This window comes from Talaromyces proteolyticus (genome assembly GCF_021365285.1).
Source record: "Talaromyces proteolyticus strain PMI_201 chromosome Unknown BGW36scaffold_14, whole genome shotgun sequence".
In the NCBI taxonomy this organism is placed as follows: domain Eukaryota; kingdom Fungi; phylum Ascomycota; class Eurotiomycetes; order Eurotiales; family Trichocomaceae; genus Talaromyces; species Talaromyces proteolyticus.
The window spans coordinates 1225255-1238182 of record NW_025764290.1 but is presented as its reverse complement, the minus strand read 5'-3'; the positions used below and the strand labels follow the sequence as shown (position 1 = coordinate 1238182).

Below are 12928 nucleotides of genomic sequence, written 5' to 3'. Positions count from 1 at the left end.
TAATACCTATAAATTATGCAATCAAACACACCAGACAAGACCATGCAAATCACTGCATGGCCTATTGAGCAAAATTGTGCGTGTTTTGAATGTACATTCGTTATTTTCATGTATTTAGTTCTCAAGTCCCCCAGACCTTTGTAGTATTAATATTGTGTGTACATGTATATCGTTTGCTTCCTGCGTCTCACAAATTCCGACAACATGCGTCGAACCACGCGCACGCGCTACTGCTTACTAACGCCTTGTTAATCGGCCTTTAGATTCCGCTGAGCGACTTTATTGTAATTTATCGCATGAAATACGGCGTACTCCGTATGTATTCTTCCTATACCTAGGTAGTCAAGCATTCGGTCCGAAATTTGGAATATCAAGATCCACGGATTTTCTTTCATATTAGTATAGTATTTGGAATCTCCTTGTAACATCCATGGAACCCAGATATTTGGAATGGTTTTAAGTTGCTAGAACCCTTCTCTGGGCCGAGGCTCGCGTCCTCCAACGCGCCATAGGCTGCGGCTAAAGTGCGTACACTTTCATCTTCCATTTGCATGCGGTTCGCGACATGCCTCGTGGTGCCGTGAGGTTGAAGCTTATTATGAGATCCCATGTGTTGCCACCGCAGGAAGCTACGTTCGACACTATTATGGTGTCTTCCGCAGAGCTCATGCTCGGTCAACTCCGAGCAGTGGAAGTCTCTGGCCGATATCTGACGCCGTTAAGCAACCTCTGCGTACGTCAGATATACAGATATGGGAAGTGTAGCACCATAGCGTCTTTGATAGCAGCCCTGGAAGGCTCTTCCTCTGCCGGGGTCTAAATCCCTTACGCCGACCTATACGAAGATGGTGGATGTCTGCAATATCGTCGAGGGAAGTATCCGTATATAAATAACCACACTGCCCAACCCGTTGTTGCAGCCAATACAGAGATATTGAGAAGCCCATTGACCCCCAAACTGCCCTTATAATATCAAACGCACATCCTATACTCAATATCGCTTGCGTATCCTAAATACGAACACCATGGCCGAGTTGACCACCGCATCTAAGCCCAGCATCGTGCTCATCCATGGCCTCTGGATGACACCACTCTCCTGGGAGCACTGGATTCCGTACCTGGAAGCCAAAGGCTACAACGTGCTAGCTCCAGGTTGGCCAGGCGTCGACGAGCGGACGCCTGAGCAGATCCGCGAGGATCCCAAACCCATTGCCGACAAGACCATCGACCAGATTGTGGACCACTACGCATCCATCATCGCAGCCCTGCCTTTGCCGCCTATCATAATTGGGCACAGTTTTGGAGGTCTGTTCACGCAGGTTCTCCTCTCACGCGGGTACGGCTGTGCCGGGATCGCGCTCTGTCCCGCGCAGCCAACAGGTATCTTCGGGTTGCCATTCAGCACCATCAAGGCAACTATACCCGTCCTCTCGAACCCATTCAATGTCCACTCCACTGTCAAGATCACGGCGGAGCAGTTCCATTACTGCTTCGGAAACCACATGACCAGAGAGGCCAGCGACGTGCTGTACAACCGGTACGCGATCCCTAGCGTAGCGCACGTCCTGTGGCAGGAGGCGGTTGGTATGCTGAAAAAGACCGGTCCGGGACAGGTTGACTTTGGGAAGCAAGACCGCGCTCCACTGCTGCTGGTGGCAGGGACGAAGGACCACTTGGTGTCACAGACCACGGCACTGAAGGGGTTCGAGGCGTACCAGGAGGGCAAGAGCAATGCGGTGGTCGAGATGAAGGTGTTTGAGGGTCGCAGCCATGGCATCGTTAACCAGGACAAGTGGGAGAAGGTCGCTGACTTTTCTGTTGCTTTTGCGGAAAAGAACATGAAAAAATGACGGTGATGCGGTTTAGGGCTAGAAACTGGGATAGGTAATTGTCTAAACCAAAAGATGCCGACGGACTGGCAACTGTTAGGTTCCTACCGACCGCGACTAGTAGCTGAGCTACAGAGATCTCGATTCTGCAGGGGTTCATATTATTTCCTTAGTAACGAAAATCATCTAACTTGAGTCTTTCATTTATATTTGCCTTCTAGGAAGGAGCTTGTAGGGGCTTCGAGGATGTTAAATAGTCACTCGTGGATAGTTTATCAGAAATCAGACCTTCATGCCTTCTCTAGACTACGCTGCTTGTAGCACACACTTTTTAAGGCTTGCATTTGGCCAGAAATTTATTTTAAATGAGCCTGGACTTAACTACTACTACTACTACTTAGTAGAAGGCTGCAGCTCATTCTCTGTGTGGCAGAGGTGATGGGGCTGCTTCTCAAACTCCTTGGAATGAGTTACCTGAAAGCCAATCAAGTAGCTCTTCCGCCGTCCTCTATCTACCTCAATTTGAAGTGCTGGAAAGAAACTACTCAAGTCCACTTGACAACATAGGCAAGATAAAGTGCAGAATCTCTATCTCGGATGTAGTTGAAATCTTATGACTGTCTGAATCTGGTGTCAAACGCAGAGCGCTCTCAACCTGCATCCTTTGTGGCGATCCTGCATTAACTGAAATCACACTTCCCTCGCCGCGTAGCACGTACAATAACTGAATAGCGTTTTCAGCGCGAAGTTCCCATTGCCCATCAGACTCAACCCGAATCATCTGCACTCGTGTTTCTCGCTCAGTGAAAACACCGAGGCTCTTGTAGAGCACGTTGTGTCCCGGAGTCCTAGTATAGGGTTTCCAAGCAAAGGCATTCGGTTTAATGAGGATCGGATCATGGAATCTCGGAGTCGGATACACCAAAGGACGGCCGTTACAGTGCTCCCATAACGCCTCATACCCGTCCTTCCCATCATCCGCCGTGCCGTCGTTACTGTAATACTTGCCCCCTTCAAAACGCCCCGTTTCCTTCAACGCCGCTTGAGCAGCTGCCAGCTGATCGAAAGAAAGATAGCCCTGCCCGCTCGCCCCGCCAAATTGTAATACTAGAACATCTCGCTTTCCACCATCGTCGTGCTGGGGACCATATTGGACTCCTTCAGGATGATACGAGAGCTCGCCTTCGCGCAACAACATGTCTGGACTTATTGAAACCTCATTGCGCAGCGCGAACCGAAATTGGTCGAAATTGTGTTTGTGTCGCGGGGAATAAAAATCTCCTTGGCGGGCGACTGACAGGTAGTAGTTTTCAGGTGTTCCATTCTGACCACGGAACAGGTCTTTGAAAGCGAGGCCATCGCCACGATGTTTAAGAGGTGGGGGAACGAATTCGGCGTTTTTGCCGTGGACGATATCCATTTTTCGTTTATTTTCTGGTTTGATGTGTTTGATATTGGTATCTTCCCTTGCTCAAATATCCGATATAATATACTCAGATCCAAGTGGGATGATAGCTGGGGATAAAAATAGAAAAACACTTGACTTGAATGTTGGTCCGCAGCTTACGGGGCGAATTATTCCCCACCAACATTGAAATCAAGCTTTCCAACAGAACCATTTCCATAATTAGACATAGTGCTTACCAGCGGAAAGATTTAGACCCGATTCTTGAACAAATCGTTGGTTATTCATTATTCACAGTGTCACATAGCGAAGAAAGCTGAAAGTGGCATGAGAATATGAAATGTCTTTAATAGGCTAACTTCATCGCACGAGTCCTAGATCTCAGAGAAACTGATTAAAGTAGAAATTCCAAAGAAATGACTTTCCAGAACGACGGAATAGAAATAAGAATGGCGTGGAATTAGTCATGGCTGCCTGGTGTGTCTATGAAAATGTAACATACTACATGGAAAGTTTTATTGTTCTGTGTTGTAGAAAAGGATAGGTAATACACACATAAATTCTTGTTTATCATTATTCACTTGAGCCTCTCCGTAGAATATAATCTGTCTGTATAAATAAAAAGGCGCCAACTCCTCATACAATGTCAAATCAGCTGTCATTATGGTTGATGTGATCGCTATCATGATCGTAATGGTTAGGACGGAAGTCCGGATGTCCTGGTACTCTGCCTGTTGATTTGTATTCGGCCTCCGGGAATGAAGGTCCTGTAGTTCAGTAAAATATTAACATTTAAAGCCATTAAAATATGATATGAAGTTGATGACATACCCAATTCAGGATGGACAAGAGTTCGTTCGTCAAAAATGTCGAACCGGTGTTCCTTTGCCCAGTTGTCTAGTCTCTGCCAGTTTACGCATTCGTGCTCGACTTCGAAGTTAGGTTTGGGGGCACGATCGTTAGGTACCCAGGAAAAGGTAACGAGGGACACATCGCCTTTGCACATGAGATTTTGTCGAAGGTTATCAATGCAGTGATCTACGTTCGGTCAATGGATTTGAACCCGCTGAAAATTTGCCCTGGTAGAGAACTCACCAATGTGAATCGGTGTAGTTGGTTTCTCGATGCTGTAATAATCTTTGTAAATGACTTGTCTCAGAAATTTCTATTTACGTTAGTAACCCGTAAAGCTAAAAAAAAAAAAAGGGAAATTTTTAAGACATACCAGACAGTGGAGTTGATGGTAGACATCTTATCACGCTATTAGTCTTTAATCCAAGATTCTGGCAATGAGACTCACCAGGTATAGCGTAATAGCCTCCCCTCTCATCAGTGATGGGAACAGAAGTGCGATTGATTTTAGCCAAATCTTCTTCTGTGACGCGAACATTGGAGTTGATAAAAAGCTGGTGCCATGCATGATCAAGCTCATCCGAGGGTGGTCCCTTGAAAGGGTTTTTACTGGCGAATGAGGCATGAACCATTTTACGTTCCATTTCAATGGCCTCATGTAAAGGTGCTGATTGTGTTAGGAAATGAAAATCCGAATCTGGGTCAAAGATAATCAAGCTTACATTCAATGAGATGTTGCACCCCATTATCAGATTTTGAATGAGAGGACGAATAGATCGCACCAATAAATGCTATCGAATAAATGGTGATAAGGCCCAAATGAAAAAGCAGAGCTTTCAATCTGAACCGAGACTTGACTGGCTTCTCATTGTAATATCCGTCGTCGGATGTACTTTCCTTGGTATGGAGTTCATCATGAAACTCGTCGTTCTCTGACAAGGGTAGCCTTTCCTCTGTTGAATTACCGCTTTGCCTGAGGGCTGCATACATCGTGGAGTTTTCTTCAGGACGGCCTGAAAGTTTTTTAAACAAATTGAGCATTGCTGACTTTTGTAATTCGGATAATAGCTCTCATCCACACCACGTACAGAAAGCTTGCAGAAAAATAACTCTGGGGCTGTTTGTTGAAGAAAACAAAAGGAAAAACAACACACCGAGATTTGATTTATGCTGTCTGTCGAGACTCTAGTGACTTTCCCTATTCTATACGATGCAGACGACGAGTAATGTATTGCTTGGCTGTTGTGGGCAATCCTCTGTCCCGCACGTTGTGATTCTAGGCGGAATATGATGGATGTGGATCTAGTCCGAGTGAACCAATTTTGTGTCTTCTCTGCATATACCTATGCATCATGAGCTCCATACAAAGCTATCCCTGGTTCTGGCCGTGAGATCGGCAGCAATAGAGAGGCAAAGATCACGCAATTCCTAGCAACATGATTGTGGATAGCGGGGCTCTCCACTTAATGGTGTAATAGATACATATTGTACTCGTATCTTTGCCTTTCAAAACATCAACCATGCATGCATGAATCGCGTTACATGTAACTTGCTATGTATATTGACTTTCTCACCCTGACTAGCGTCAGGGTGGCTGGCGTGACTGAATCTTTAGACTGAATATCATATCCAAGAAGAAGATAATCAGATGCCGCCCTATGAACTAAATACGAATAACGTCACCAACAGGGCATGTAATGGACTGCATATGCAAGTGTCAAATCGAGCAACTCACGAAACAGACCGCTTCAATCTAGACCCAGGATACGAAGAGCTACGTCAGCCGAACCCCTCACGCTTTGTATGGAGTATTCTAGGTTGTAAGACCAATCCAGCCCTTGGACATCTGGCCTGCAGGGTCTTGTTGGGTTTGAAAATGACATAGTCACTATGCACTGGCACTAGCTGGAGCTGCTACAGGCCAAAGCTAGCATGTGGTAAGAACACACCAAGGGTCAAAACAGCACGCCTCATTGGATACAGAAGTAGATCTCTCTATGGTTCCTTTCTTGATCGTCCAGTGACATGGATACTCAAGCATTCGTTACCGAATCAAGGCCCCAGGCACAGTAGCTTATCTGGCCGTCGGTAGGATTTCAAGTCCGCAGCCAATGAGTTTAGCGTATTGTTAAGATGCTGACGATCGAGCGAGGATCGGACGTCAGATGACGTATCACACAACATGACAATCACAGCGTGCCATGGCTGTTTTGGAGGCATGGAGAGTGTTATCGGGGCATTGATGCGGGGTGGCTTTTCATCACGCCAAGAACCCTATCAAAGGGCTGGGAAAGGGGACCTCACAAGCTTGAGGAATGAGAAACGCACGATAATGTCCGGAGTACATGGTGGTACGTAGAGTATGTGAGCGGTGCCGGCGTGGGGCTTAGCGCATTATTAGGGCAAGGAACCTGTGGACCGCCTCAGCCAGCCTTCTTTCCTCGTCGTGATCTGCTTCTCTTTCTCTTACACTCGCAGACAGACGACGGACCACGACCAAAAACCCAGTCCAAGCATAGTCCTGTTACTGTCGCGATCGTCTCGTCGACCATTCCGCAAGACCTGCATGCAGAAGACCGGTCCACCTGAAATGTTGATGCAGTCTTGACTCGGCGGTCCCAAAACTTTGACTACGAAGCTAAGTTGCGCCGTGACATCAAAAGATGCAGATTTCTTGTGATTTGTCTCCAATGGCGTCTTCCACTCGAGAAAAGGCGGGACCCCATGTTGATGAAGACGAGGATGATGATTGATGATTGATGATCTTTCTCTGTTGGCTTCCTGTATTGATGTTGATTAGCAGTCGGCTAAAACGATCCACCAATTCATCATGTAGCCACTGAGCGAGCATGCGACAAGTCAAGAGAATTATGCATTGAAATTCTAACAATTCGGCCCGTCTCTTCAGGTGGGACTTGATAATAGAGGGGCGAGGGATATATAGCAATACGGAGCCCTTGGATGCCTTCTTTGTTGAAACTCTCTTTTCTATTGACACTTCTTGAATCAACATCAATTTCTACTGCAAGGCAAATTTGAATTTATTGAAAATGCTTGTCACTAAGTCTGTTCTCGTCGCCTGCCTAGCTTCCATGGGCATGGCAGCCGCCCTGCCTATCAAGCGTGATGAACTTGATGGCGACTTATACAACTACAAGCGTGACGAACTCGACGGTGACTTGTATAACTACAAGAACAAGCGTGATGAGCTCGATGGCGACTTGTACAACTACAAGCGCGATGAGTTAGACGGGGATCTTTACAACTACAAGCGCGATGAGCTCGATGGTGACTTGTACAACTACAAAAACAAGCGCGACGAACTCGATGGCGACTTGTACAACTACAAAAACAAGCGCGACGAGCTTGATGGCGACTTGTATAACTACAAGAGCAAGCGCGATGAGCTCGATGGCGACTTGTATAACTACAAGAACAAGCGCGACGAACTCGACGGCGACTTGTACAACTACAAGAACAAGCGTGACGAGCTCGATGGTGACTTGTATAACTACAAGAGCAAGCGTGATGAGCTTGATGGTGATCTCTATAACTATAAGCGCGATGAGCTCGATGGCGACTTGTACAACTACAAGAACAAGCGTGATGAACTTGATGGTGATCTCTACAACTACAAGAGCAAGCGCGATGAGCTCGATGGCGACTTGTATAACTACAAGAACAAGCGCGATGAGCTTGATGGTGACCTGTACAACTACAAGAACAAGCGCGATGAACTTGATGGTGATCTCTACAACTACAAGAACAAGCGTGACGAGCTTGATGGGGACCTCTACAACTACTAAAGCAGCCCAACATTACCCTGGCGCTAAGACAGGCACAGTCAACCAAAACCCATGCCGTCTTACCCCGCCGAGACCCCTGCAGGCATGGAGTATTGGAGTTGAAGAGGCGGTCTGAACAAGAATCGAAATGATAAGTGATTTGGAGACGCTAGACGGACACGCATGCGTGTTTCTCAGCAGTCGGAATGACAAGTGGAGCAATGTTTCTTTTTATGCAGTCAGAACGAGATCGATGTAGCCAACCACGCTCATTAATGATGATGAATTCCGGTTTAGATTGAAAAATACCTTGTAGAGACTCATTAATTAGATATTCATATTCGAGACTATCGTAGACGGATATGACGTACGTTTGTGAAGTCTTGGGCTGATTGCGTTTTCCGGAGACTGTTGACAGGTTCTACCGTGAGGGCTTGCTTTCCTTGCTTTTTCTGTGCTTTTACCCCCTGCTTCGGCATGGCTGGGATGGCTAGCTGAAAAAAAGAGCTAGCTAACTAGCTAGCATGAGCTTTGAAGAGGTTCGTAGATCGCGATCCCATTATTCTAGCTTAATCGCACTGATCCCTGCGTTCGGCATTATGACTGGTGGCTTAATTCGGACTATTCATGTGGATTCTTAAACTAGTTGGCAGCCCCTCCCTCCTTTACGACAACCTTACTCGAGCCGAGTCAATCGCGATGCGATCATCTTCGCTACACCAATCGCGACACGAGCCCCAAGGAACCTAGAAACAACAAACAACACACGAGGAACGGGAGCGGCATACCCCTCCCGCCGTAACTCATGCCGATCGTGTATATCTCGGCCCACACAGGCCCATTGACAATATTTGCGCACGTCTCAACAATCGAGATGCACATGTACATGCGGGTTATTGCTTTCACGTCAACTAGACCGGTCACGTACGACTTCAGGGCGTCATGAAACCCCACTGCTAGCGCAAAGACACCCAACGCCATCAGAAAGGTGAGGCGACTGCTACCCGAGGCTGCAATCAGTGCGGTGCCGCTCGCAGCGGCAAACAGGCTTCCGCGGATGATGTAGAGCTGGGCTTTCTGCACTTGGCGTGCTCCACGAGTATTTTTGCTTCCCCTGAGGAGATGGTGTGATATTGTGGGTAAGATGGCTAGGAATAGACTGCCCAAAAATGTCTCGGATGCGAGAATATACCCGGTCATTCGCAGGGGCCAGGTAAAACGTTGGCTCATCCATTGTTCGGTGATATTGCGAACGCCCATGCCTGATTCATGGATAAAAAATATTGCAAGAATGAGAAAGTGATCAGACATAAAGGTTAAATAAGCTGAAAAGGATCGCAGAAGAGACGTGGATTGAGTCGGCGATTGATTGTCTTCGCTAGACTTGATATTTTGGGTTTTATGATCACTCTCGCTCTTCTTTTCAGCTGAATCAGGGTCGGTAGAGTGGTGGCCAGGCTGAAGCAAGTGATTCTCCGTATCAGAGGGATTTGTCTTGGCCGATATATGATTGCGGTGGTCTGATAGTAGCAGAAGAACAGGGACACAGAGACCATAAACGGCCAATCCCAGCCAGATTGGTAACCAGACACCATAGCTGAGAAGATAGGAACCACTTGTGACCCCCATGACACGCGAAACAGACATTATAGATGTGAGACGGAAGTAAACCGTGCTCCTACACGCATGTTAGATCCACATTGTCACGACAGGCGAGGTAATCTCATACAAGGAGGACGGTGCCGTGACTTCAGCAATCAAGACCTGTGTCATCGTATTGAACACTAATCGTCCCCCTCCAACACAGTCAAACAAGCTCGCTAGCCATATCAGCCGTACATCGAATGTATTGTAAAAGTAGCCTGCATAAAGATTCATATGAGCAAAACTCGTGCCATATTCTGTATTTATATACGAGGTACACTTCATACATATCATCAACACGTAAAGTTGCGAAAGGATACCACTCGAAACATTCACGAGCAAGACAGTTTTCCGACTAACTCGCTCACTTAGAGCGCTGTACGGAATCGCGAGAAGTAGCACTGTTCAGATGTTAGCAGGACTTCAAAGCGCCCTCATTCGTTATGCCTGGATATTCACGCACTCGGAATGTAGAAGAAGAATGAATTCCACCCTGTCAATTGGGCTAGATCAGTCTGAACCGCATCTATCTTGCAAAGCTCTTCCGGTACATTGTTGTCTATGCCGATTGCACCGGGATCATGTGTCTGGTAGTATGCCCGACAGATAGTCGCCTCAAACAAGCGTAGACGAGGAACGACAGATACTGCGGTACTCAGCGTTTGTAGTAGCTTCAAGACAGCACACAGCCCAGCGACGCGCCAGAACCGGGACTGACTCTTGATCGCAATTGAGTTGAAGAACGACATTCTCAACGACATCCCCGCGACGCATTGCGTATCTCGCGAGGAAGAGAGAACCAAAAGGAGAAGGACGTAGAATAGATTATCTGTCTCATCATGTGATGGCGATCAAATCCTCTCATGCAGCATTACGCAGCGGCAATAATCCGCTCTGCAGGCGGCTTCTTTTTGGCCCGAAGCGCTCTTTATTGGCCCAGAATATCCTGAACGGACGAATCAGTAGATGGATTCCTCATAATGAAAGGATCCGACAGAAAAGGCCGAATCACCAGTTTTTGCAGTGTTGGCCACGCGTAGACTGGAATAGGAGGCTGATTCGGAGGCAGGCGCTGGCCTGGGCTGATTCTTTCATCTCTTTCTTTTCTTTTCCTTTGCGCCTTCCCGCACAACCCAAACTTGCGACTTCCCATTCCGCATCCCTTGCACCAACTTCACCTCGCCACCCATGTCCGCTCTGTCGATTGCTGCTGTTTACCAAAATTGCCTTTATTTCTTGTATCGCAATTGAGTTCTTGGTATAAACCGCTGCGCCTCCAGAGGAGTTGAATTGCACACGCGTTTAGAATTGAAGATGGAGGACTTCCCCACAGCGCAGCTGTTTCTGCTAGGTAAGTCTCACGACAAGCAACCACACTCACCCATGAGCTGACCTTTCTGCAGCGCTATGTCGAATCGCAGAGCCTGTTGCCCTTACGTCTGTCTTCCCCTATGCATATGATCTAATGCGACATCTCATGGGGGATGATACCTCTAACGCGGCCTTCTATGCCGGTATTTTCATCGCCGTGTTTTCCCTCGCTGAAACCTTGACTGGATTTTGGTGGGGGGCTCTTTCGGATCGCATTGGCAGGAAACCTGTCCTTCTACTGGGCTGTGGAGGGACCATGATCTCGCTATTTGTCCTAGGCTTCTCGTCGAATATATGGATGGCGGTGCTGGGGAGAATTCTTGGTGGAGCTCTGAATGGGAACATTGGAGTGGTCCAGACTATGGTTGGGGAGATGGTTACCCGTCCTGAACACGAGCGTAAGTTCAACCATGGGAGCATCTATCTATATACCGTCCAGTTTTAATATCCAAATAGCTCGCGCATATGCGGTGATGCCGTTCTTTTTCAGTATTGGCTGCACTATTGGACCCGCGATTGGAGGTTTCTTTGCCCGTCCCGCTGATACCAATTTTCCACTATTTGGAGACAGTCCACTGTTTGCAAAATTTCCATATCTGCTTCCGAATCTTGTCTGCGCCGTAATGGTTTTGGTCACTATGGTATTTGCAACCGTGGCTTTGAAAGAGACTCACCCGGAGCTACGACTGAGAAAAACAAAATATGGTTTCTGGGGCTATTGGGATGATGATTCAAGCGAGACACCACTTCTTCGCCCAGATGCGCCGGAAAGTGAAAATGGAACTTATGGGACAGTGGATGGCGCGGAATCAAACCGGCGCGCTGACTCCAGTGGGATGAACCCTTTCAGTGGTCTCGGCAAGAACGTGTGGATGCTCGTTGTCGCTATTTGTTTGCTCAGCGCTCATACTGTCACGTACATTCAGCTCCTACCGATCTTCCTGCGAGACGCTCGTGATGAAAGCGTCCCTCCACATTACATAGGCGGAGTTGGTGGTCTAGACATGAGTCTACCAGAGGTGGGCTTAGTAATGGGGATCAATGGCATCATCGGATTGGTTGTGCAACTTGCCTTCCCTTTCTTCACTGAACTTGTTGGTATACAAACCACCCTGTTGCTGATGTCCACACTACACCCTATCTCATACTTCTGTGCGCCGTATATGGCGTTTCTTCCGGCAAATGCCTGGCGCGACGTTGGCTTGTACACATGGTTAACTGTGCGCAGCGTGTTTTCGACTTTCACATACCCTATTCTGTTGATTTATATCAAAAGGTGGACACCAGATACTCTGATGCTCGGCCGTGTCAATGGCCTGGTAGCGAGTGCAAGCGCGGCGTGTCGTTCTGTCTCTCCGGCTGCAGCCGGTTTGTCACAGACTATTGGTCAGAACCATCACTTCAGCGCTTTATCGTGGTGGGGATCAGGGGTACTGGCATTGATTGCTGCTATTCAATGCTGGTTTATCCAGACTCCACCAAAAGAAAACAGCGAATAATATGGGATGGCATGATCCCAGGTACAGGAGGATTGAAATGAGGTTTTCTGTAATTAGGTTTGTTTGTATTATTATTTCCTTTGATCTCTGTAACAATTCTCTCATTCTTGTTTGTGTTCTTCATGCACAAAACGGACGAACAAAGAGTTAGGCCATCCAGACTCTTCAAAGTGTCTGAGAAATGTTTAATCCCTGCTTCAAATTTTTTTTCAAAACATGTTTCGAGCAAATGGAGATCATTGCTGGATAGAAGCTCAACGGGACCGAGTGTCACTCTTGCCGGCAGCGGCAAAGTTTTCAAAATTTTAATGCACATATTTCACTTGCAATTGACTAAAGTCCCTGCTATATTGAGGGCAAATATTATGATAGCCGCAGACTTCTTTGTATGCTTGACTTGCTGGATACTTAGATTTCAGAATAGCTAGCCGCGCTCCCTCCATTAGCTGGCCCTAGTTTAGAATTTGAGCTCTAGATTGCTGGGGCGATATGTAGAGTTTATATTAGTTCACAATTACGCTTGGGGTATATGTTTCAGGAGGC

General features: G+C 47.1%; 6 protein-coding genes across 6 annotated transcripts; 3 read left to right on the top strand and 3 right to left on the bottom strand.

Moving 5' to 3' along the window:
• The first annotated feature begins 923 nt into the window (after positions 1–923).
• BGW36DRAFT_68786 (Alpha/Beta hydrolase protein) lies at positions 924–2122 on the top strand. Its single transcript, XM_046222521.1, has one exon. It carries the CDS (start codon positions 1026–1028, stop codon positions 1848–1850), a length of 825 nt encoding a protein of 274 aa, XP_046066522.1. The 5' UTR covers positions 924–1025; the 3' UTR covers positions 1851–2122.
• Positions 2123–2157: 35 nt separating this feature from the next.
• On the bottom strand, positions 2158–3344 carry BGW36DRAFT_390430 (uncharacterized protein). Its single transcript, XM_046217478.1, has one exon. It carries the CDS (start codon positions 3247–3249, stop codon positions 2371–2373), a length of 879 nt encoding a protein of 292 aa, XP_046066521.1. The 5' UTR covers positions 3250–3344; the 3' UTR covers positions 2158–2370.
• Positions 3345–3885: 541 nt separating this feature from the next.
• BGW36DRAFT_433189 (uncharacterized protein) lies at positions 3886–5076 on the bottom strand (the record flags this gene model as incomplete). Its single annotated transcript, XM_046221238.1, has 6 exons — positions 3886–4001; positions 4066–4272; positions 4330–4399; positions 4460–4485; positions 4535–4753; positions 4809–5076. 6 exons carry the CDS (start codon positions 5074–5076, stop codon positions 3886–3888), a joined length of 906 nt encoding a protein of 301 aa, XP_046066520.1.
• Positions 5077–7136: 2060 nt separating this feature from the next.
• BGW36DRAFT_433188 (uncharacterized protein) lies at positions 7137–7892 on the top strand (the record flags this gene model as incomplete). Its single annotated transcript, XM_046221237.1, has 1 exon — positions 7137–7892. The coding sequence occupies one exon, from the start codon at positions 7137–7139 to the stop codon at positions 7890–7892; it is 756 nt and encodes a 251-aa protein (XP_046066519.1).
• Positions 7893–8481: 589 nt separating this feature from the next.
• On the bottom strand, positions 8482–10365 carry BGW36DRAFT_390422 (major facilitator superfamily domain-containing protein). The gene is made up of 4 exons (XM_046217477.1): positions 9979–10365; positions 9803–9916; positions 9601–9733; positions 8482–9549 (listed from the first exon to the last, which is right to left on the bottom strand). The coding sequence occupies exons 1-4, from the start codon at positions 10274–10276 to the stop codon at positions 8586–8588; spliced, it is 1509 nt and encodes a 502-aa protein (XP_046066518.1). The 5' UTR covers positions 10277–10365; the 3' UTR covers positions 8482–8585.
• A 464-nt stretch (positions 10366–10829) lies between these two features.
• Positions 10830–12385, top strand: BGW36DRAFT_401613 (tetracycline:hydrogen antiporter-like protein; the record flags this gene model as incomplete). The annotated part of the gene is made up of 3 exons (XM_046218765.1): positions 10830–10866; positions 10919–11284; positions 11343–12385. The coding sequence occupies 3 exons, from the start codon at positions 10830–10832 to the stop codon at positions 12383–12385; spliced, it is 1446 nt and encodes a 481-aa protein (XP_046066517.1).
• Between the last annotated feature and the right edge of the window lie 543 nt (positions 12386–12928).

What these genes read in the sequence shown, in the direction of transcription:
- BGW36DRAFT_68786 (XM_046222521.1), top strand. Translation starts at nt 1,026, where the DNA reads ATGGCCGAGTTGACCACCGCATCTAAGCCCAGCATCGTGCTCATCCAT.
- BGW36DRAFT_390430 (XM_046217478.1), bottom strand. Translation starts at nt 3,249, where the DNA reads ATGGATATCGTCCACGGCAAAAACGCCGAATTCGTTCCCCCACCTCTT.
- BGW36DRAFT_390422 (XM_046217477.1), bottom strand. Translation starts at nt 10,276, where the DNA reads ATGTCGTTGAGAATGTCGTTCTTCAACTCAATTGCGATCAAGAGTCAG. An exon ending in ATTCTTCTTCTACATTCCGA is followed by an intron (nt 9,917 to 9,978) that starts GTGCGTGAATAT and finishes ACATCTGAACAG; the next exon opens with TGCTACTTCTCGCGATTCCG. An exon ending in GTCACGGCACCGTCCTCCTT is followed by an intron (nt 9,550 to 9,600) that starts GTATGAGATTAC and finishes ACATGCGTGTAG; the next exon opens with GAGCACGGTTTACTTCCGTC.